At 34.2% G+C, this 24914-nt stretch overlaps 1 protein-coding gene across 2 annotated transcripts; it reads right to left on the reverse strand.

Moving 5' to 3' along the window:
• Positions 1–2498: 2498 nt before the first annotated feature.
• Positions 2499–24242, reverse strand: LOC132549566 (phosphoacetylglucosamine mutase-like). Of its 2 annotated transcripts, none has more exons than XM_060213504.1 (17): positions 24142–24242; positions 21298–21368; positions 19364–19493; positions 18498–18593; positions 17378–17451; positions 16325–16452; positions 15145–15303; positions 13711–13834; positions 12619–12662; positions 11865–11978; positions 11212–11313; positions 10023–10078; positions 7882–7945; positions 7176–7298; positions 6528–6649; positions 5101–5152; positions 2499–3923 (listed from the first exon to the last, which is right to left on the reverse strand). In XM_060213504.1, the coding sequence occupies exons 1-17, from the start codon at positions 24240–24242 to the stop codon at positions 3837–3839; spliced, it is 1647 nt and encodes a 548-aa protein (XP_060069487.1). In that variant the 3' UTR covers positions 2499–3836. The 2 variants fall into 2 exon arrangements, with proteins under 2 accessions (XP_060069487.1, XP_060069488.1); XM_060213505.1 differs by lacking the exon at positions 24142–24242 and adding an exon at positions 23934–24000.
• Between the last annotated feature and the right edge of the window lie 672 nt (positions 24243–24914).

Genomic DNA, 24914 nt, shown 5'->3' on the forward strand with positions numbered 1-24914 from the left:
AATCACCCCATGTCTATGCATTGGTCCATAGTCCTCTTATCTGTCTGTCTGTACATAAACAACACTTGTTATCACTATTTCTTTATAAGAACTGAACAAATTTTTCTCTTATTTCATGTGTAGGTGCCCCTTGATCCTTAGCTGTGCTCTTTTGATTTTGTGATTGATCGTAGATACAGAATGACTGACAGGTGGCCATCTTGTATTGTGACAATGAAAAATTGTAATTGTTAAAATTGTTTAAAGAAACACTGGATGGCTCTTTCTCAAATGTTTTTTGAAGTTACCTTTGATCTCTGGTCGAGCCCATTTGATTGTTGAACACAAAATGACTGACAGGTGGCCATCTTGTATTTATTACTATGAAAGACTGTTGCAGCTATTTCTGGAGAAGTACAGAATTGATCTTTCTACAATTTCATATCGAAGTTCTCCTTGGTCCCTTCTTGTGCTCATTTGATTTTAAGGCTGAGCAGAAAAACAAAATGGTTAATAGGCAGTTTTTTGGTTTCTGACAAGGAAAACTTATCTAATTGCTATTTCTCAAGAGGTAATGAATAAATCTTTCTGAAATTTCATAGGTAGGTTCCACTTGGTCCCTAGTTGGTACCTGAATTTGAGACAGACAAACAAAACACAATGGCTAACAGGCAAACATATCGGATTTGACAAAGATTATAATATCACTATTGCTTAAGAGGATTTCAAATTTCATATAATTAAAAGCAAAATAGAGGAAAGAAGGGAAATGATCCAACATTTAAGGAAATAGGACTGTCATTCTTCGTTGCAGGGGGTTTCAAAAATAAAGATCAATTTGGGCGCCAAGATCCATTTGGAATGAATATCTGATAGTTTGGGTGATCTTTTCTATGTTATAATATCAAATCAAGATTAAGGCAAGAAAGTCAGATGTTGCTTATGAGGAACAGACAGTCAAGAGCTGAAGGGCCATAGCTCAAAGAACCTCTGGGGATAAGTCCAAAGTAGAAGCAGACCTTGGGGGTCTCCAAGGAGGACCAGACCATGAATGTCCCCAGGGGTAGGATCAAATGTCATATGTCTCCAAGGGGTAGGATCAAATGTCATATGTCTCCTAGAGTAGGACCAAACCACGAATGTCTCCAGGGGTAGGATCAAATGTCATATGTCTCCAAGGAGGACCAGACCACGAATGTCTCCAGGGGTAGGATCAAATGTCATATGTCTCCTAGAGTAGGACCAGACCACGAATGTCTCCAGGGGTAGGATCAAATGTCATATGTCTCCAAGGAGGACCAGACCATGAATGTCTCCAGGGGTAGGATCAAATGTCATTTGTCTCCAAGGAGGACCAGACCATGAATGTCTCCAGGGGTAGGATCAAATGTCATGTCTCCAAGGAAGACCAGACCATGAATGTCTCCAGGGGTAGGATCAAATGTCATATGTCTCCAAGAGTAGGACCAGACCTCAGTTGTTTCCAGGGGTTGTAGGACAACCTCCGCTGTCTCCAGAGGTAAATTATGAAGTCGACTGGTGTCTGACCAAACCTCAAGGATCAAGTCACCAGGCATAGAACCGAGACCTCAAAACTAATTTAGGTCGCATGATAACATGTTTCATTTACATAATAACGTACACAGACAAACAATGGTGAACACAACCAGTGCTGCTCAGTTTTGATCACAAATTTAATTCTCCACGTCATGATAATAACTCAAATTATTTTTGATTGAATAGTCAATCAAAGTCATGTGTGGAGTTTTTAACAAATCTGATTGGATGAAACAAACAAAACTTTAACTTTGCCCTAAAATTCTAGCTCATTCAGTGTGACAGAGCTCAACATCCTCATCTCAATATTTTATGAAGTTTTATGGTAAAGCCACTTAAAAATCTTGTACAAAATTTAAAGCAAATATATTAGATGATCTTTTATCCCATTACAGGCTAGTTGCATCATGTCATATAGCCATATCACAAATATCGTAAGACATCTGTAATATGATCATGATGTCATAAGTAGGTCATGTCTTGATGTCGTCATTTGATTGTCTCTGTAGAAGAAATCACTGTCTGCATCCATATAAGTTTGTCATGTGGGGAATTCAGTTTGAGAATTTTCTCTTATTTATATGATAAATAGAATCTTACACTCCTGCTCATGTAATATGGAATTAAACCAATGAAGTGACATGTTAAATTATTCAACACACTGAAAAATCAACACTCGTGAAAGATCCTCAATATACAAAACATATATTAAATTTCCTCATGTCTTCTAAGAAGCTGTCACCATACTTCTGCTGCAGTAAGCCTAGCAAGGCATCACTCAACCACTAACACAAAGTAGAAAGGTGAGCTTATAACACAACAATTAAAATATACATATTTACTGCTAATTTTACTGCAACAGATACTGATGGGCTTATTACTGGACATGGGGTTATTGATGGAAAAATGGTAATTTGTTTAAAGAAGGACAACAATCAATCACAAAAAAAAACACAGGAAACTCCTCAAGACACTTTTTTATTTCACTTCTTTTACCTCCATTTCACAAGTTAAATAAAAAAAATCCATTAAATTTGTTATCATTTTAATTATTGTAATTAAAAAATCAAATCACTTACTTTGCATATAAATTGATAGCTTATATAAGATCATTTTCCTACTTACATATAGATATTGCTACTAGCAAATATGTAAATGTAGCTGCATATCATATGCAAATATGTTAGAAATCCTGGCCAGTTTTACTTGGTAAACACCAGGTGTATATATAATGAATATTTTGAAATGATACAATGTCTGACAATCCATATGTGAATTCTAAAGCTTTTGAAATACATACCAGTATAAATAATCAAAATCCGATTGAAGAATGGAAACATTGGATGGAAGCAGGACCGTAACGTGTCTTTCACCAGAGGTCTAATACCCTATGTTTCTTACAAATGGAAAGGGAACTCGAAAGACTTTTTACCTTGCATCAAATCACATTCCAACAATAACAAATTGTAATCTTGATGATGTCATACCATATATCGAATGTTATTTGTACGTATCTAATTTGCAAAATTGAAATTGCAACATCAGCACAATTTGTATGGTTGTATATGTACCTCTCCATTTTCTAGATGTAAACACTTCTATAATAAATAAATGATGGGCGGTACTTAAATCTCTTGTTCAGTATGATTGGTCAATCACATCTCCAGTTTATGTTAGAATCTACATTGGTTTGTATGTCCATTCTGAAGTATTAAAAGTCTTCGAAAGAGGCATTTAAATTTCTGAGACAGTTAAATCACAAAAAATTAAATAGCAAAACCTTTCAAAAGTTACATTTTTCGAATTTTTGCAAAACTTACACAGTGCAAAAATTTCTTGATAATACAATATTTCCTTATATGGTCTTGCTGAGTAACAGAACAGTGATGTATAAAAAAAATCTTAATGAACCTGACCCAGAAATAGCTATGTGATTTCTACAGTAATATTTCAAAGTAACTGAAGTTCTTCATTGATCACTGAATTAAATAAAATGGTAAAAAGAAGAAAAAAAAATCACCAAATCAGTTGTTTATATCCTCAGTAATTATCGTCCCTCCTGGGAACTCAGAGACAAGAGGAGGGCCAACCTCAAAGCCTTCAGTTGTTTATGTCTTCAATAATTATCATTCATCGTGGAAACTATATATCAACAAGCAATTTAACTCTGGCCCTTAGACTTGAATTGCTTATAGCAATTATGATAAACACCGCCAAATCCAAGAAGACTGCTAATAGTATACCACTCTGACCTGCAGCTGTTTTCAATTCTTTCTTGAAATTCATATCAAGGTGTTTCATCAGGAAGTTTTAGGAGGGTCTCCAATACCACCAGCCATACTGTAAACTGCCAGGCCAACCTCATTTGCTAGTTTGTCTGCATTCTCCTGCAACATTGATGTCCAATTGTAATCATTAAAATCAGTTTCATACCAAAGTGGACCAAGAGTAATTTCTGTAACTAGAAATCATGAATATGTCTTCCAATTTTTTAATGTAAAATCCAACTTCCGAAATCACATCTATTTCTTATTTCATTCACTCAGACAGACATATATAGATTTCTAGCATTTTCATTTCTCCTAGCAAGTCACAACCTGTCAACAAAGTAGCTATAACTAAGTTTATATATTATTGAGTTACTTTCCCAAAGGATGCAACAGATCAAATTGTAAAAAAAATCAAGGATTTACAAGTTACTTCTCTATCAAACCTCATCTCTGCCTCAAGGTTTCAATGCTATCTTTTTGTATTACATGGAGTCCCTTTCATCAAAGGCGGTTCCAGATCAAATTTGAGTGAAACTTCCTTATTCATTCAGGAGAGGAAGTATTTAAAGATTTAGCTAATTTTTGGTTCTACACTGCTGCCTCTATCTTAAGCATATACGAAATCCAAGATACAATTTCGACTAATTTCTTTTATCCAAACAACAGAAAATGATTTTAACGAATAAGTTCTTTTCCTCCTAAGACGCCAACACCATGTAAGGAAGTTACCAGTATGTATACTGTTGATTTATACAACGTTGCTTCCCCTTCACCAAAGGGTACTCCGGATCCTGGTTCATAACATTTTACTCATATTGAAGACAATGTATCCTTAATATTTACATCAGTGTATTTTCCAGATTTGACCCATCCCTCTATCCACAGGGGGTCACACCCTCCTGCTATATGACACTGAGTCCAATCACCTAGAGATGCTCCACTCTGGACTAGTCATGTACATTCTACATGAAAAAGTTGTCACAAGGACAAAAAAAATATTGCCAGGGTATAAGACCATTGGATGTAAAAATCAAATGAGCTAACAAGATAGTTGGACAGTAGCTACTTGATGGAAGAGTTTTACCATTTCATTATATCATTGGGGATCAATTGGGATTAGGATAAAAATTTCAGGTCAGACTCAAATGTAACGTAGCACATCACAACAGTACTCATTACATTGCCTATTTTTGTGGCCATTGATCAGGACATGTAGGACTGCACCCAACTCCAGATAAACTCATCTCTGAGCAAGTTATTTGGATTAACATTCCTTTACATATATTTTTTTTACCTGTGTGTCTGCCTCAGCATATACTCTCACTACATCCTCTGTTCCTGATGGTCTGGAACATAAAGTAACCAATACAGTGAATACAAAGCGTAATAAGATGGTCACACAGACCCGAATAAAGACTTTGTTAAAATGAACGACAACAATACATGGCGACTTATTTTGTTCTTTCATTCAATCTTAAAAGTTAATAAAAAAACACAAAAAAAAACACAAAAAAACGAAAATCGATCCCCGAGGAACTCACAATTTAAACTAAACACATAATCATAAAACTAGTATTATTAATTTTTTTTTTTTACATTGGTTATTTTGATATCTGACTTCAAAAATGTCAAATTTAATTTGATCAATTCTTAAATTGAAAGAAATAGAACATTTCAAAGACTTTGATTTTCATCTTGTATCACGGAAAATTTTAAGTCAAATCTGTAAAGATTGCTTTGTTATACAATGTTCGAAGCACGTACTAAATTACGTGAACCCAATCAATTTGTCTTATATGATATTGACTGTGCATCAACAGCCTACATGACAACGCACCAGGTAATTTCCAAAAGAAATTTAGTCAGATATCGAAATTTCCTCCAGGTTTCATACAGCTGTACCTGTCAACTTTCAGAAATTGAAATGTGCGATTGGTATATTGGTTTAATGTGTTTTATGTGCTATAAACAGCCAAGGTCATTTAAGGACGTGCCATGCTTGGGTGGTAGGAAATACTGGAGTTCCTGAAAAAAAAAACACTGACTGCCATGTGTAGGCCTCCCAGCGAGAAAAGTGCATGAACATGATTTGAAAATTTTGAGTATACTCTAGTGTTTGGATTCCCAGAATATTCCTTCAGGCAAGCTTGTGAAATAACAGTAATGAACTCAATATCCAAATGGCCATTGGTGGCAAACTTTGACATTAGATAAACCTCAAAAAGCTGTATGTTTAAAACATTTTTCAAACATTTCAATAAGATCTCTTCCATACCAGTCTTCAAGACAGATGAGTCTATTTTTGCTTTAGATTCCATTAACAGCCAGGGTCATTTAAGTATGTACCAGGTTTGGGTAGCGGAGAAAAGCCAGATTTCCTAGAGAAAACCAACAGTGACGGCCAAAACCTGACAACTGCCTCAAGCAGGCCTCAAATTAATGACCTAGACGTTGACGGCTAGTGATAAAGTAAACACCACTCAACCACTGTGGCCCCTCAGTCTTCAATGAAAGAAGCTCAGAAATAGTAAAACATACATGTACTCTAAATGCGAAAATTTTTAGTGAGTATGGGAATTGACAACACCCTGAATATCTGATCAAGCTCAAAATCTGGCACACAGCTAAGATCCATCTTGGGTTTGCAGTTATACATGAGAGAAAGGACTACACACTGAACAAAAGCTGAAAGTCTATGAAATATATTTATTTTCTTTGTACCTGACAAATGACCTGCCATGTTTGTATTTGGCTACTAGGCTATCTACAGCCTGTTGTAGACCTTCAGGAGTTACTGCTGTCCTTTCGGCATCAGCTGTAGTGATGACAGTACGATCTTTAACCTGTCATCATAAAGAAAAATAATTATACTTTATTTCTCAAACACATAAGTTTTTTATTTCCTTTAAATAATCAAACACCACAGACCTATGACATTTTCAATATAGTGTTGAAAGATGATGGAATATCAGATTTGTTGAAATGAATGACCTTGCCCTTTTTTGCCTTCTATAAATATTTTTCTCCTCATGAATGATAGAAAAGCTGACTGATGATAACGTTAAGAGAAATATTCTTCAGATAAGGATTTTATCTTAACTGGTTATGCATGTAAAATACTGCCATTAATTTTCGTGGACAATTTATTTTCTTTGATTTCGTGGGTACTTTTATCTTTGACTTCATGTATATATCAATCAACAGTTAAGATAAGTTGAAGCAGCTTATTTATCCATGAAACTTACTGATCCATGGCATGAAAATGTTATTTTTTGAACAATGAAAATCAAACCCCATCAAAATATATTATTTTTCAAAATTAAAAAAAAAACTAGATAACAACACTGCTGAAATAGTTTTGTGACTGACCTTGACCTTGAGCTGTCGATTTGGAAGGTCAACATAAGCACTGTCCCAGTTATTGATCTCCCATCCATAGGTTGCTAGAATGACCTCCACAAGGAGCATGTCTGATATAGCATCACCCACAGTCTGAAAGAAACAAGGATACTGACTATTGCTTAACCCATACAAACCATAGAAAACAATATGGCACCCCCTACCACCACAGCCTCAACCTGAGACTGTTGTTAAGATAATCTGACAATGAATGCCCCTCTTGTAGAACCACAATATGATCAGGTGTTGAAATTGATGATATGATCCTAGACTTAGATATTTACCAATTATGTTGACAGATTCTCAAGATACAGGAGAGATTTAAGAACTGGCATTGTAAATGTGATAATCTTTTAAACGTCTTTCCCGATTTTCAAGGGTATGAAAAAAAAAACAAAGAGATTGACTTGTTTGCTTGCTATGGGCTGGTGAATTTCGAAACACTTTATGCTCTTAAAAAGATTGGTTGTTTCTTATGTTGCACAACTCCCCTACATCAGAGAGGGTGGGAAGCATTCCATTTGTACCCACAATTCTCCAGATCAAAACTGGTCACATATTGCTAAGTCTTTTTTGACGAGTAGTATTTTAGAAGGAAATGTTGATGTACCTTCCAGTGTAAAGGAACAGGACATCTTACAAAAGACCTGATTTTATGAGTGGAATGACAGCCTACCTGGTTGATGAGATCCATGACTGTACACATTTGGACAGCTGCTTCTCGTTGTATCCCTGACAAACTGTTGAAAACAAAAATATCAAAATGGAACTTATCAACACCGCATTACAATCTATAAAATAATTCTTAATTTTTAGCAATTTTTCACTTCAGTCGGAAAAAAAGAAGACTTAACACTCACTTTGATTTTGTGTAACTTTTACATTCAACAAGCATCACACAATAGATTTACATCTTAACTCATGTCCCTCCTGTTACACAATGCATTTAATGTCAAGTATAACCTTTGACTTTTGACCTTTTAATTGTTCTGATCCATTGACCATAAAAACAAAGATCACAAGAGGGAGTTCATCTACCAATATTATGGTATAAATAAGAAGTGATCTACTGAGATGTTCCTGTGAAAGCTTGTTTACAAGCCTTTTATTTCAGGAGTGATCATGGGTAACCTTTTGACCCTTGAACCTCAACCAATGACAATTACCATCAAAACAGGTATAACAGAACTTGATGCTTTTATACTATGTTATAAATATGAATAAAATCTGCTGAATTATTTATGTGAGAGCTTGTACACAAAATTTCTAAATATGGTAATGGGCAACCTTTGACCTTCATCAATCAAAAGCAAAATCCAATCTGATACAGCAATTGTTATTGCAGTACTTTTATTTGGATAATGAACTTAATTCGTTGATGGATTTTGAGATATCTGTCATGTACAAACTTTTTGCTTCAGTTAGGTACTAGATCATGCAGACACACATATACACACATACAGTATGTGCACGGACAAAACAGTGATAGAGAATACATGATAGTACCTTAAAATATAAGCGGCATTTTAGCGAGGGTAAAGGCAGACAAAAGTAGCAAGCCACTGTTTTTCGGTCCTGAGCCAAAAGATGGCTTATATTTTAAGACACTGACTATGTATTCTGTTTAACCTGCAACTTTGATTGAAAATCATACAATCAAAACATAAGTAGTTTGTTATTCAATCTTTGTTTATCTGTCTTTGACATTACGCCGAATTTTGCTTGATGACGCACGCCAAAATAATTGCTCTGCGTAAAAATGTAGTTCCATCATCATCAACGGACATGATAGCATTATTATGCATTTTCGTGAATAACTTTATCCATCATAACATAGCGAGGGTAAAGGAAGACAAAAGTAGCAAGCCACTGTTTTTCGGTCCTGAGCCAAAAGATGGCTTATATTTTAAGACACTGACTATGTATTCTGTTTAACCTGCAACTTTGATTGAAAATCATACAATCAAAACATAAGTAGTTTGTTATTCAATCTTTGTTTATCTGTCTTTGACATTACGCCGAATTTTGCTTGATGACGCACGCCAAAATAATTGCTCTGCGTAAAAATGTAGTTCCATCATCATCAACGGACATGATAGCATTATTATGCATTTTCGTGAATAACTTTATCCATCATAACATATAAAATCATTTATTTCAACAGTTATTTATATCATTAAATGTAGTTTTAATGAAAATTCATAAAGTTATTTTGTCGAATTACCACACATGCTAAATACAGCTGTTTTCCGTCACTGCTGAATACAGCTAAAATACATGTGCCAGGTGTATTTTGACAATGGCAGCGCCAGTTGTAGGATAACAAAGCATTGATTCTCAAGGGAGCTTTATCATGTTCGTAGATTTTGAGGGTACACTTAATTCACAATTCATATGTCTATAAACTATAATTTATAATTAGTAGAGGAAGATTTATTGATCAATACTTTTCCACAACAGCAAATGTTCACGAAATCATGATATGTTGAAAAACCATGAAAATTGAGCCCCACAAAATAAATGATTTTATAGTACCGTAATATCAAAAATTTTTGTACAGTTAAAATTCTGTGTGTTTCTTTTTCCAAAACCTTCTTACTTAAAAGGTACTTAATTGATTTCATTGATAATTAGAACTCAAGAAATCTACACATAACATGTTGATATTTCAACACATTAGTGAACAGTCATGTGATGTTGTGTATAAGGGTGCATACATAGTAAGTGAAAATTAAGCCTCCACAAGTATTAAAGATTTAGCAGTATCACTGCCTTCATGCTTCCTTTATATGTATAATTCAGTAACAACAGTTGTACCTGTTATCGGTAGCTGCTTTTTGTATCTGACTCGAAGCATTGGCACTAAACAAAACCTGAAACAGATATCAAGACCATGAAAAGTAACATAATCATACTTCATTTGGGACAATAAAATTTTAGCACATTTGCACTGATGAATTTCTGCATACACCATACCTGCTATAAAAATAACATACAAAATCTAGACTTTCTATCATATTTTAGTGCAATATTTTAGCACAATTCATGTAGTGCTAAAAGCATAAAAATATTAAGATTAATGCTTTTATATATAGTCCATGGTATAAATATGAGAATGTCTTTGTATTAAAATGGAATATATATTGACAAAACAGACAAATTGTATCCTTACGAACATTAAGCAGCCATATCACTAGAAGTCTGGCTCATATCAAAGCTTGATTTCCAAACAAATCTTTAATACAAAAAATAATTGTATCCTTTCAAACATTAAGCAGCCATATCACTAGAAGTCTGGCTCATATCAAAGCTTGATTTCTAAGCAAATCTTAAGCAGCCATATCACTAGAAGTCTGGCTCATATCAAAGCTTGATTTCAAACAAATCTTTAATACAAAAAATAATTAAGCAGCCATATCACTAGAAGTCTGGCTCATATCAAAGCTTGATTTCTAAGCAAATCTTTAATACTGTAGTTCAATTCAACCATTTTAATTGGTGATAGTCATTTCACAAAAACTACTTTAACTATTAATCAGAACTAGGTTTATAGCCTCATAATCAGAGTACAAATATGACAGGTAGGTGAACTCCAGGTGAGCAAACTTGTGGTCAGAGAAACATGTCAATGGTGCATCTTCTTTTCTGCTTTACTCAACATTCATTCATTCATTCATTCATTCATTCATTCATTCATTCATTCATTTCATCTGTATATTTCTAAAGATCCTGATGAAACAAGAAGTAAATGGACTACAACATACACAAGGCATAATGGACTTGGGGTCTTGGATAATTTCTCATCTTTGTTTTCCATTGGCTCTGTAACCAGTGAGTTTACAATTCATACAGTACTTTGGAAGTCATCACACAATGAAAATGCACCTAGCCTAGCAGGGCAACATCAAGATATTAACAAGTAAAAACTTTGTGATCACATGATCATTATTGAGACACTACACTCAATATCACAATCCATGGGGAGATATTTATTCTTAAAACTTACTGTTCCATGTCCGTTGGCTTCAAAGTAAACACCAAGGTCAAACTCAAGGGCGCGATGATGAAGATGCTTAACTCCTGTCGCAGCACACGCTACTGGTACTTTCTGTGTATCAAATGTTGACAGTGATAAACAAAAACTATACCATAACCTGTAACATTGTAGTCAATAACAACAATAGCTTTATCTTTCATTAACTGTTGATACAATTTTTTTTTATTTTTCATGTCAATATCAAAAGTATTATCTCTAAATAAAACAATTTGTAACAAAATGCTTTATCTCACTGAGGTTTTTTTGTCAATACAAAGTGCTTTATCTGTCAATAAATTCTTTATCTATCAGGGGCTTTATCTGTCAATAAATTCTTTATCTATCAGGGGCTTTATCTGTCAATAAATTCTTTATCTATCAGGGGATTTATCTGTCAATAAAAAGTACTTCATTTCTTCATACAATCTTTATCTACCTGGGGCTCAATTCTGAAATGAAAGGTGATTTATCTGTGAATGCAAAGAGCTATTAATTATCAGTTTCTATAAAGAGCTTAATCTGTAAATATTCAGTATTTATTGTCAAAATAAATTATTGAACTGTTCATAACAATAAATGAAGTGGAGATGACACCAGTATTGATACTATAGGGTAAAACTGACCAGAGTGTCAGTGATGTATACAGTCGAACTGCCATTGGCGTACGCTGTCTGAACCAGGCCCAAGTTGAGTGAAAGACCTGATCTATTTAGGAGCTCCTGTAGATAGCCTGCCACCTGGTGGAGAAAATTGTCAGAGTATAAATCAATGATTTTTAATAAATAAGTAGCCCCATTTAAGGGACATTTTATCGTCAAAACTCTGTTAGTCTATCAAAATAAATCTACAGGTAAAATGTGTATATTTCTGGGATAGTAAATATTAATACCTTTACATTAATATGACAGCCAAAATCTAAAAATAACCCGAAGTTAAATCAATTAATTAATTCTTGATTCCGTCTGAAGTGCAAAGATTAATGGTGTATAGCCAATGTTTACACATGATATATGGGTATTTTCAGTACATTTACAAGCTAAAATATCATTACTGATTGCCTGTACCTATGTGTGACTGTCTTTTAAATAAAAATTTGGAAAATAATAGCAGAGGATATTTCTGCCATTCGAACGAAGGAAGCAGTGTTTACCCATGAACCATCGAACTGATATAAAACCTTATTACCTCTTAAACACTTCAACATTATTCTTTCTAAGTCTTATTTATAAAGTACAATTTTTCTTTCAAATTAAATATCTGTCTATTACAATCATGGTGCATGTGGTGTTGATTCAGAATACAAAATGTCAACAAACCTAGAAAAACTATGTATGTATGGTTTGATAGTATAACATGATAAAATTCACCAGAACTCACCAGAGTTGCTATCTTATCACCATCCATCAGATGAAATGTACCATCTGTAACAAACATTGATCATTAAATATCTATATCAACAGGCTTAAGATCAAGATAGCAATCAATATTCATATAATCATGTGTATTAAACACCCAAACCTGTGTTAAAATTCACCTCTATACAAAGGCCACTTTTTTGTTACCTGATAGGTAATGCAATTTATAGTTCTGAACCTCTATATAAAGGCCACCTGTGTATAAAGGCCACTTTTTTGTTACCTGATAGGTAATGCAATTTAAAGTACTTAACCTCTATATAAAGGTCACCTGTGTATAAAGCCACTTTTATGTTACCTGATATATAATGCAATTTTATAGTTCTGAACCTCTATATAAAACAACCTGTCTGCAAAGGCCACTTTTCTCTGTTCTCCTGAGTCAAGTGGCCTTAATAGACAGGTTTTAATTCACTTTGTAACCCTGGCACACCAGACTGATTACAACATATGAATCAGCTAGTAAGATCTCTATAGCAAGGCATGATAACAATGGCCTCGCTTACATTGGTGACCATGTAGAGACTCGTGACTGATATCCAGTGTTAATTACACAAGTAACACTGTAGCTCCTAGAAACTTGAGGACAAGTTCTTCCTGAAGCGGAAGTGTAAGCCTGGTAAATACTAGTGGCCATATACCACTAGGCTGCCATATAGAGAAATCCTCTCTTTAGCGAGATCACCTGACCATGAATTTAGCAAGATGGAGAACCTTGCTTCAGCCTCTCGTGGGGGCATTGAAATGTTAAACTTGGTTGTAGTCACAATAACTGTATGGTTTTACAGTAACTATAATTATTCAGTACTGTACTAATATTTTTTCTTTCATCAGTTTGGATGAAACACTATTTTAAATTAACATATGTACTTTATCTATCAAATAATAATCCAATGACTGGTAATAAGCCCACCCACATCTGCAAACCTTGTTTTATAAAGTTGTCAACAAATGCTATTTCATTGTCCTGTAATAAGCCCACCCTTGATTTTGAGCCAGAACTGCTTTGTTGGCCCCCTAGGCTTATTTAGGTATATTACAGTATTTCCTTTACTTTGATCTGCGTAATAATACACTATTCTGTCTGCATCCCCATCAAAGGAAGCACATCTGCAGTTACTGTTGAGAGTCATCCCATCAGCTGGTTTCTGGTTCACCTTAACATAGTCTGCCCCACACTGAAAACAGAACACATATTGTATTATTGTGTAGCAAGTTGATTTTGATTGGCTCCAATTTCCGTTATTTTTTTCAGAATGGATGTTTGATTTGTTTGCTGGTTTTATTGCCCTGTCAACAGCGAGGATCATTTTGGGCAGGGTCTCCTTGCAGAAGCTGGTGGTAACTTCACTAAATAACATACATGAAACCACTTCGTTTCTCAGCTTCCTGAGAACTACCAATCCTTAGAGATAGAGAACATCAAACCACATACAGCAGATTTTTAACTAAGGTTATGTAGACCAACCAAATGAGCTTGTGCAACCCTAAAATGATTGAATCATGATAATAGATATTTTGAGACGGGTTATGCACCTCGAATAGGACAAAATTTAAATATGAAAAACAACAAATGGTAATAACTCCTAAATTATGTAAAACAGAGTGATGGTTCTTGTGTACTGCACTTCTCCTTGTTGTGATCTATCTACCTATGAAGTTTGTCCTGAATGTGGCAAAATTTAAGTATGAAAAATAACAAAGGGCAATAACTCCTAAATGATGTACAACAGAGTGATGGTTCTTGTGTACTGCACTTCTCCTTGTTGTGATCTATCTACCTATGAAGTTTGTCCTGAATGTGACAAAATTTAAGTATGAAAAATAACAAAGGACAACAAAAATGTTCAGGATTTGTTGAATTAAACTCACGTCAGGAAAACATAACTTCATGTCATGGTGATTGAGTCAATAAAATTTGAAAGAAACACTGGGGGAAAACTAAGAGAGAAGAACTTGGGACAAGATTAACCTATCAAAATAACAAAATTAAGGCATTAACTTTTCCAAACACAAGTGAACCAAACTGTCATTCCGGAAAGCACAATGTCATGTCATGATGATTAAGCCTACCGAATTATATAGGCTGAAAGCGTAGCTGCATAATGTTTAGCCTGACGGGATAACTCAAGGAGATCTCCAAACAAATGAAAGTTAATGGCAGATGGACAAATGGTCAGATAGACAGACAGACAATTGAATTTTTGACAGCGTATAAAAACAAAAATGTGCATGTCTTTATTTCATCATCTACACCTGATCAGAATATCACAATATAATGTGGGTTCATACTTTGATATAGTTACCCAATACCACAGCAATCCTGTGATATGATGATGGAGGGGACATAACTCTATAACAGAAAAAATGGATTATCAGAGCTCTTTTTAATTTACAACTCAAATGAAACTTAAAATTAAAATCACATACTTATGAGGTAATTCTAACAATACCTTAATTTTTCTGATTTTAGATAACATTTACTTACAAGGTAATTTAGCTTTCCTGATGATCCATCGTTACAAATATCAATAGTGAGATAGTCACTGATGTACTGAGTGAGCAGGTGGGCTTTGTAAGCCCCAACACCATTAGCTGTGTCCAACTTGAGCGCAGTTTTGTATGAACTATCATCCTTCTTTCCCATCTACAGGCAGAAAAATATGGAATCTATTATCATAATGTAACAAAGTATTACTACATGTAAAATGCGTAACCTCTGATTTAAGGTCAGGGGTCGGCAGAGCAATCAAACTAATCAAATGATGGATTTTCTTATGAAACTGTCAGCTTGTTAGCCTTGCAGTACACATAAGGTCAGGTGACATATACTCTTGCCCTAAAAGTCAGAAATAGGGCTAATTACAGGGCAATTATTTAAATTTACCACAGTCTTGGGCCGATATTTCGTAACATCTCATTCTAGGCTTCACCTCAGATGAGATTCTGTTACAAACTGTCAGCCCTGTCCGAGATAAAATAATCTTGACAACATGAAGGCAATAGATTCTATTAAGGGGTCCACACAGGGCTTAGATTACGAAAAGATTCTATTAAGGGGTCCACACAGGGCTTAGATTCTATTAAGGGGTCCACACAGGGCTTAGATTACGAAAAGATTCTATTAAGGGGTCCACACAGGGCTTAGATTACGAAAAGATTCTATTAAGGGGTCAACACAGGGCTTAGATTACGAAAAGATTCTATTAAGGGGTCCACACAGGGCTTAGATTATGAAAAGATTCTATTAAGGGGTCCACACAGGGCTTAGATTACGAAAAGATTCTATTAAGGGGTCCATACAGGGCTTAGATTACGAAAGAGAAAATAACTAGTGTGATATGTAAACCATAATATGTTGACACATACTGTACATGGTATGAACATGTACAACAGAGAAGGCCGAAAATGCCATGGAGTTATCCCCCCAAGGAATTTGACACATTCAACAATAGGCCAAGAAAAGCTATTAATCACCTTGGTTTTCATGTAGTTATGACAAATAATCTCATCAAAATATATTTACATAATAATTGTAAATAAATATCCAGCACCGCTTCTACCTCATAATCCAAATGGAAATATATATACTGTAATTCTTATGTGTCGTAAATCATTAATGAAAACTAATAACAGCTATGTTTCAAAATTTATGGCATCTGTATTACCTGTTTCCTTAGTTTACAAAAAGCTGTTGTCAATTTTTGAAAATATCCCTCCTCTGTAGCTTGGCCATATTGTCCATTACTGTTAACACATCGGACCATGTAGTGAAGCTGTGGTGTTGTCAACAATCCTACAAAATAAACAGTAAATAAAAATAAACAGTAAATAAACATTCCAAGATATTAACAATCTTCACAGCATACTTTTCCATTCTTGTTGAAGAATAAGAATTTCAACATAATTTAACCTTGAGGTAAATATAATTGCATTACAACAATTTTTCAACCAAGCCAAAGACTTTATATCATGACTATAGGCTATTCAGGTCTTTTTTTTTTTATATAAATTTCTCATTGTAAAAACTGTTCAAAGTTATTTCTTTCTTAAAAATTTTGATTCAATCAGCAAGTCATGTTCAGGTTTTGCATTACCAACTAGAAATGTAGCTCTTTGGACAAGAAATTTGATAGAGTTTAGAAAATGTGACCCCTAGCTGTTCTAGGTGATCAATACTATTCTGATATTTTTGTGTTCATTGTGTCACAAAACACAAGTCAAACTTCATGACTCTAGGTCTATTGGTTCTTTAGAGAAAGTAATTTGATTGTTCCATTACTTAAATATAAATGAAAGGTCATTCATTGACAAATTTTTCAGTTTTATGCCAGAAATTTTATCATTAAATACAACCACACAAATACTTGAAAAGTTTTGTTTTACAAATTAATCTCCGTGACCTTGAACTATTGATCAAGATCAATTCATTTTGCAAATTCTGTAGCACTCAATTGTAGATATTGATACTTGCAAAATATCATGACTTTAAAACTGTAAATTTGTTAATTTTTGGAAAATTTCTTGTTAAACTATTACTATTGTACTACAAGATTGATGTGGTCCCTAGAGAACTGGACAAGGTCAATTTTTTGCAAACATGACTCTTTAAGAAAATTATGATTACAGATGAAACTGACAGGTGAAGGAAGGGAAGATGACAATAAGTGACAGATGCAGCATGCTTTTATACTAACTACAAACATGTTTATAAATATTACCGTAGTCTTTACATGTGCCCCCTGCTGCCTGAACTCCACATTGGAAAGCTTCGGAAAGTCTCTGACTACTCGCTCTGTTAAAGTAAATTACAATAACAAACACTACTATAATATTCCATATAATATAACCTAATACTCAATATAAAGCTGTATAAAAACATACAATATATACATACATGTATATAAAATATTAAATACTAATGATACACTGATCAGTCTGTATGGATCCATTATCAGAGACAAAAGGTAGCTAAAATGTTTGAATCCCAACTTTGTCGATGCATTTTTCATCTCCTGTCCTTTTTCATTTAATCAAATTTAGATGAAATATTTCTCATTTATGGTCTGGTTTGAAATAATGATGATGAGCTTCCCCAGCTGGTTCACAACAATGGTTCCTCACTCAATGTCACCAAACCTCTAACTATCTAATACCTGGTCATAGCCATCAAAATCAAGCGTGACAGGGTGTTTTAAAGGATCGCCAAGGAAAATGATCTGATGATGTATTTAGATGATGTTCATTAAGTTTGAACATTATTTTAACTAAACCAGATCCAAAAAATTGATTTTGAATTTTTCAAAATACTGAACAAAATTCAGTATATAAATATGGTGATTCTAGCATTTTTCCTGATCTGAGCTGGGCAATCCTGTGGCCTATTTTAGGCTGATCTGATGCAAACAGGTGAGTCAGAGATGATGTTCACTACACACAAATACAGATAATTAATATAAATGCATGTGGCAAGTTACTACCATGGTAATTTTGAGGCAACTCCTTGTAGTGGTTAGTGGCTACCACACTGAACAACATACAGGAGGCCCATCACTATCTAAAGCAATTGGGGTGATATGTCTCACCCAAGGGCGCAATCCTGACATCACAGGGTTATGTGTGATGTCAGTTTCCTGTTAAACACAAATCACCATATAAATGGATTGAACGGACAGCTAGGATCTTCATCTGAGGTTGAAACGCCATGTTCTACCAACTAGGTTATTGTGGCTGAATTTTTATATGGTTTACACAGTAGTCACATATGAAAACTTCTAGGAACACACCTGTTAGTTACAAAAAAATATCTTTTTTCCTAAGGCAAATCATACAAAAGCATACCTGGTGTCCTTGGCAACATACACAGAGGCTGCTACATCCATCGGAACATTCTCTTGTGAAACAATCGTTTTGACGGCAGAGGGAATGTCTTCATCGCTAAAAGAAAGATAAATAGTCAAAAGAAATATTTCTTCAACATTATTTTTTCAACTCTTTAAAGTATATAAACTTTTGAATTTTACAAAAATCTAGATGCTACATCCATCAGTCTTGAGTTGACATGTACTATTTTTAGGATTATTTTTTTGTCTGAAGTTTAAGTAAAGACTAGAAAATATTGAATATACAGTGGACATCAAATTAAATGTTAGATGAGGTTTCAGAAATTGTCAAACATGACCTTTGACCCTTTAACTTTGACAAATGACCACCTTAAAAAGATCAGGTGCAGAACCCAATGTTACTATAATTTGGATAAATATGAACCAAATCTATTGTGAGAATGTTTAGATAAGACACTGATTTGGAATGGGATGAAATGTATAGTGTTGGGTAACACAGTATGTCCCTAACCCCCTCCCCCACCTACCCCCCACGCCCCAACCCCCACATAAAAGTATACTAGGGCCATAACTTTGGAAATAAGTAAGTATAACCTTACTGTCACATGATAAGTACAGTTGGTTGCCAAGTGGTGCAGTAGTAACACATTCGACTTACACTTAACAGTCCAGGGTTTGATTCCCTGACCAGACATGAAAAGGTAAGGGGTTACCTTCCCAACCATGTGGGGTTTATCCAGATACTCTGGCTACCTTCCACAGTAGCCCCTGTATGTTTACATCCTGGCCAATAAGAGTTTCTATTCTCATATTTAGTACAGTGATTGAAAAGTGAGAATACCTGTGTGAGGGTTTAATACCTACGTAACATTAGCCAGGAAGGTGGCGTGTGTTTCCCATGAAGCCTCTAACATCTCCCCCGCAGGGTCAACAAGTTTAATACCGTTGTCTTCCTCGGGATTATGGGACGCCGTAATCATAGCACCAATAATTGCTGCAGATGATAAAAAATTTGATCACACAATCAACGTGTTATCCAGAGTCATTTAAGGGACATAGTTCTTGATATCGACTAATAAAGTCAGATAATATATTACCAAAGATTAAGCTGCTACACGGCCAATATCTCATTAAAACTAACATCATTTTAATGTCATTTCAACATCAATATGACATCAATTTTTTGCAATATTACTTAATGTTAATTTTTGATGTCAGAATAACACTGCATTTTTTTAACGATGGAATAATATTACTGTAAAATGTTATTCTGATATACTATTTTAAACATTCTTTTAATATTAAAATTTGAAATCATTTCAAATTTTTTTTTGTTTAAATGTTAATTAATCATTAAATCTTTAAACATCAAAACTATGTTACATTTTAAATGTTTATTCAATGTAATGAAAAATTGCTAGCGTAATATATGAGGCACACAATAAGATGCAGATTTTAAACAGCAATCCATCTCTCATCTAGTGAATTTGTCCTTGTAAAATCTGTTGTCAGTGTCACTAATGTAATATATCCTTGAGCTGTGTCAATAAAAAATTTATTGTAACATCATAATACGGACATGCTTGTAACATGTACGTCATGAATGGATTGAAAATGGCCAACAACATGACTGCCTCTGTTCAATTCTGTCCTCCATATTTTGACATATTTACATACGAGATGAAAACTCATAATTTGTACCAGTTACACATCAGTAGTCTTAACATGTTTCTATAGTAAATTGAACTGTCTGTAGGACTTGAAAACCCCCAGAAATATTTTTGTTGTTTAAATGTTCAATGGAATTCAATGATGTTATCTCTAAAAAAAAAAAAAGAAAACCTGCTGAAAAATCTTAGTTAGTAAAAAAATATAGAAATGCTTCCCTTTTAGCATCATGAAGTGACGCCCCCTGCCCCACCCTAAATTTTCAAGAAATATAACATCTGTTGTTAATATCTATAAAGCTTATATTGGGATTTGATAATGAAAAAAGTTATTTATAAAAAAAATAGAATGAAACATTCAACTTAACAATGGCCAAGCATGTGAAATGAAGGCCTCTTCCCATCTCTAAATTTATATAAACATATTTCATTTATCTTATCATGTGTGGAGCAATATAATTCAGCAAACTGGGAAAATTTACTTGAAAGAAATGAAAACAACTATCGGTTTCACACGGCAAAACAAAATCCTTGAAACAGCTGAAATATACATCTTTAACGTCTGTAACTAATTACATTGATTTTATAATCAGTGACACTCAAATCTACATTTACACAAGTCCAATAATTCTCAGTGAATGGTTATTTCACTATTGAAGCAATCAAAATTCTGACAATTTTCCATTCAAGTCTACAGCCATCAGTTTTTTTAGTTTATAATACAAACTAATTCTAATTCTTTAAACAATTTATTTTTATTTTTCAAAGTCATTTTCAGGTTTTGACTCCAGTGACTATCAGAAAACTCATCATTCAGAAATTTGAGAAGTGAAATATTCACCGAATTTCACAACCTGAGTCTGTAAGTGTATATAAGTGAACAATGATATACATTATCAGGTCTGCTAGCTTTACCTGAAATATTTGCAACCTCAAGCTACACTGTTCAAATAAAACTTTATACACATTATATACACAGGACATAAAACAAATTGCTTTCTCCATAATTTACAAGTAGCAAATATTGATTTTGTTTAAGTGGATGACAGTGTCTCCAGGTGAAGCTTGGGTACGTTACCTACAGTAAGGAGAAGATAGCATGTGTGTGATCAACAAATGCTGTATGTTTACCTTTTTTGGTACGAGATCGGAGGACAGCCAGGACACCCATCCGGTATAAGACATGGTCAAGATATTCCTCTCTATAACACAAAATAGGCTTTCAAGAATAGTCAGCATACAAGTGGTATAATATATATCACTTTTATCCTACCAGAAGCCAATATTGTACTGATTCATGTGGATAGGCTTAGTAGAGAAAATGAAGCAGTATTTGCTGGTATTTCTGAATTAAACAGTAATTTTAACAGTGGGCTTATTACTGGACATGGGATTATTGCAGAGTAAGACAATTGTTGCAGAATAGCTATGGTATTATACACCAGTACAGGCTTTACTGGCAACTTCCATCAACTGACAAACATATTAAACTCATATTAAACATTTAAAATATCAAATATTCTATATATATGCATGCATGATTCAACCTCAAAGGCATCAATGAATCATTCCAACTGTTGTATAAACATACATGTTATACCACATTTAGTATAACACTTTAGCATGTTTTGATTGGCTGACATGCTGAACTTGGATTAAAAGGGTGCTTCATTCACTCAGGGAAATAAAAAAAAAAAAAAAAAACACAGTAAGTGTATAGTTCATGATTGCTTTTGTATCAAATTCTTTTTCTTTTCACTCCAAAAGTTACAAAGACAGCCATTCTTTAAATTACTTGGTGATGTTGACCTCAGCTATATTTCTAGTGCTTGATCTAAACAAAGAGATCTCAGACGGATCTTAACACCATTGTTTTTGTTTGTTTTTTTTAAAAAGTTGGATATTTTCTCTTCTCTCCTCTGTTCTTCCTCATAATTATATAAAATTTGAAAATTCCTCGTAAGAAATAGGAATAATAATCTTTAATTGTCAAAGCCAAGATGACCACCTATCTGCATTTTTGTTTATCTGATCAGTCTCAAAAACAAAAGGGCACAACTAGGGACCAATTATGGGGGATCCACATATTAAACTTGAGAAAGATCCATTCACTGCTTCACAAGAAATAGCGATAAGAATCTCTCATTGTCAAAATCCAAGATGGCAACCTGTCAGCCATTTTGTTTTCTGATCAGTCTGAAAATCAGAAAGGCACAACCATGGGGAACTTTCGTATGAAATTTTGAAACCCATCCTGTACTTCAGAAGAAATAGTAATAACAAAAATTGCTTACAAATGGACATAGGTGATTTGAATAGCTAGCACATCATTTGATGAGGGTTTGCTAAAACTACAACTAGGCTGAGAAAAATATCACACAAGTTAAATTTAAAAATAAAAGTTTTATCAGCAAAAGTAAATCAAGTTGATATATTTCAACCTGAATGCTGCAAACAAGATTTGTGTAAGTATTTCTGATAATTCAACAGACACATTGATCCACCTATTGTGCACAACTTTTAAATTCATCTTGCTGAATGCATCAATGGATTGACAGGTTGACATCACTATATGACTGCCCAATTTTACTTCTAGCATTAGTGTTTTTGTCATTTCATGTTCAGCAATAAAGGTATTGTTGAAATCTGTATCACTTTAATTAAGCATTGAAACTTGCATTTGTCTATTTCATGGGGTGACGAACTGAGTTGCTCTTGAGACAAATATAAAATTTAATGAATTTTTTTGCAGTTCATGTTGAATTTGTCCCAAGAGCTGCTTAATTCATCACCCCATGAAAATTCTACGACAGCTCTGCCGAAGAATAATGTTTACACTGATTTTGACAGTTGTCTCTCGCATTGCCATTTTGAATTATGCTGGAGTGTGTTTTGTGACTTTTTTCAATAACCTATGTATCCATGGCATCACAAACTTATTCAAGAAGCAGTTCTGTATCAAAATTGCTCTTGGTCTTGATTGAGATTTTCATATTCAGGCAGTGGAAAGTTGAAAAATTTTGTAGCAGATGACAACCATTAGCAAGGTCTCAAGCAGATATCATAATCATGGAAAACAAATCTGTTTCACCAAAAAAGGCCATAATGTCATATTTTGATTTATTTTATACTTATCTTAAATATTATTTATCTTTATTCACTTATATTATGCTAATCTTGAGCAAATTTTATAACATTTATTTCAAGTTTAGCATCATGTGTAAGGGTAATCTAACCATAAAGAATCTGTAGATAATGTATTCATACGTCCAGATCAATGTTAATCCGGTCAAATTCATGGACAAATGAAACAGGCTTGATTTCGTAGTTTCACCCCGAGTCCAACAATACTTAGCAATACTAATAAATCCAGTTTCCAAAGAAAATAATAATTTTGTAAGTGATGTGAATATTTAATGTATGTAGACACATATAATAATAATAATGATATATACTGGAAATTGATCAGTGTACAGCAGATATTGGACAAACCAAAAGACAAAATTTAGATAGACAGTCACAACCCTCAGAACTAGTCGTATCCATGCTTGGCTGCATTTAAAAAAATTAACTGTCAACAAGATCCAACCTAATGAGTAGAGTAGTGCATAGCCTTCCTTCCCTTAGGAACACATGAAACGACAGGCCAACAGTGTTAAACTCGGCTAAGATTATAAGACAGTAGGTAACAATATGAAATATAATAATCAAATAATGTGATAGTTCTCTTTCTCAAATCGAATAGACCCCCTAACTAAACCACGAACATGTAAATGTACTACGGTAAGTGTCAGCGTCATATATGCCGAAGTGTTAATTAAGCCTTCGTGTAGCCTACAATGCACATTACGTTAAAGTGAAAGTAGAGCCTGCACATGCCCGGATGCGGCAACTCGTTTGCAACGTGTCAAAATAAAGACATTGATAGTTTTTCTGTGCTAATTCATACCCATCATTTATAAAAAAAAAACAGACCTTGTTCTGAATCCTGCTGTACCATACTGAATTTTCCGGTCTGATTTACGTGGAAATTTCTCCAGGGCGACCTTCTTAACAGCTTCTAACATCCCCTCCATCGTTTCGCTGCCAGGTGAAACGACGGTATTCGGTCGTTACTAAAACACTGCACGGATCACCTCGCGGACCGAAACTGCCCGGAACGGATTTTGTAAATCTCATATAATGCACAAAAACCAACACATGAATGATCTAAATACCGTTTTTAACTGCAAAATTATTTTAAGATACTTTTTTTCTAATAATTCAGAATGCAATGTCTGCAGTACACAGCATGATCAAATCTGCTGAACATGTCAACAAAAATATCTTTAACTTTTACCAATTGTTTGAAAGAGACGTTAAAATTTTAGAAATGTTAAATGTAAGAATGTCGCACTGGTACAAAAACACTACTTAATTGCTCATACAAGATTAAATACTTATTTGAAAAATCAGCGAAGATGGAGCCTTTATTTAAGGTCGTTTCCAAGTTCAACCAACAACATCAGCCATGTAGACCTTTTCTTTACGTCGCTGCTATTGGAATACAAATGTACTTATCATTTCGGATATTGGAGGAAAAGCCAAGAAGGAGGGAACCAATATGCCATTTTTGAGTAAACAGCGAACCCTACAGGCATCCTCCCCCGCCAACATTGCGTCTAGAACCCCGGCATGTTAAACGGGAAAGTGGTCTAAAGATCACGTTTGATTGCACACATTACCGATTACGACTATATAGTTATCGT

Source organism: Ylistrum balloti, unplaced genomic scaffold (assembly GCF_031769215.1).
Source record: "Ylistrum balloti isolate Yb309-2 unplaced genomic scaffold, AGI_CSIRO_Ybal_v1 Utg370066, whole genome shotgun sequence".
Taxonomy (NCBI): Eukaryota; Metazoa; Mollusca; class Bivalvia; order Pectinida; family Pectinidae; genus Ylistrum; species Ylistrum balloti.

What these genes read in the sequence shown, in the direction of transcription:
- LOC132549566 (XM_060213504.1), bottom strand. Translation starts at nt 24,242, where the DNA reads ATGGAGGGGATGTTAGAAGCTGTTAAGAAGGTCGCCCTGGAGAAATTT. An exon ending in CAGGAAAGCTAAATTACCTT is followed by an intron (nt 13,835 to 15,144) that starts GTAAGTAAATGT and finishes TTCTGTTTTCAG; the next exon opens with TGTGGGGCAGACTATGTTAA. An exon ending in AAAGCAGCTACCGATAACAG is followed by an intron (nt 7,946 to 10,022) that starts GTACAACTGTTG and finishes TGTTTTCAACAG; the next exon opens with TTTGTCAGGGATACAACGAG.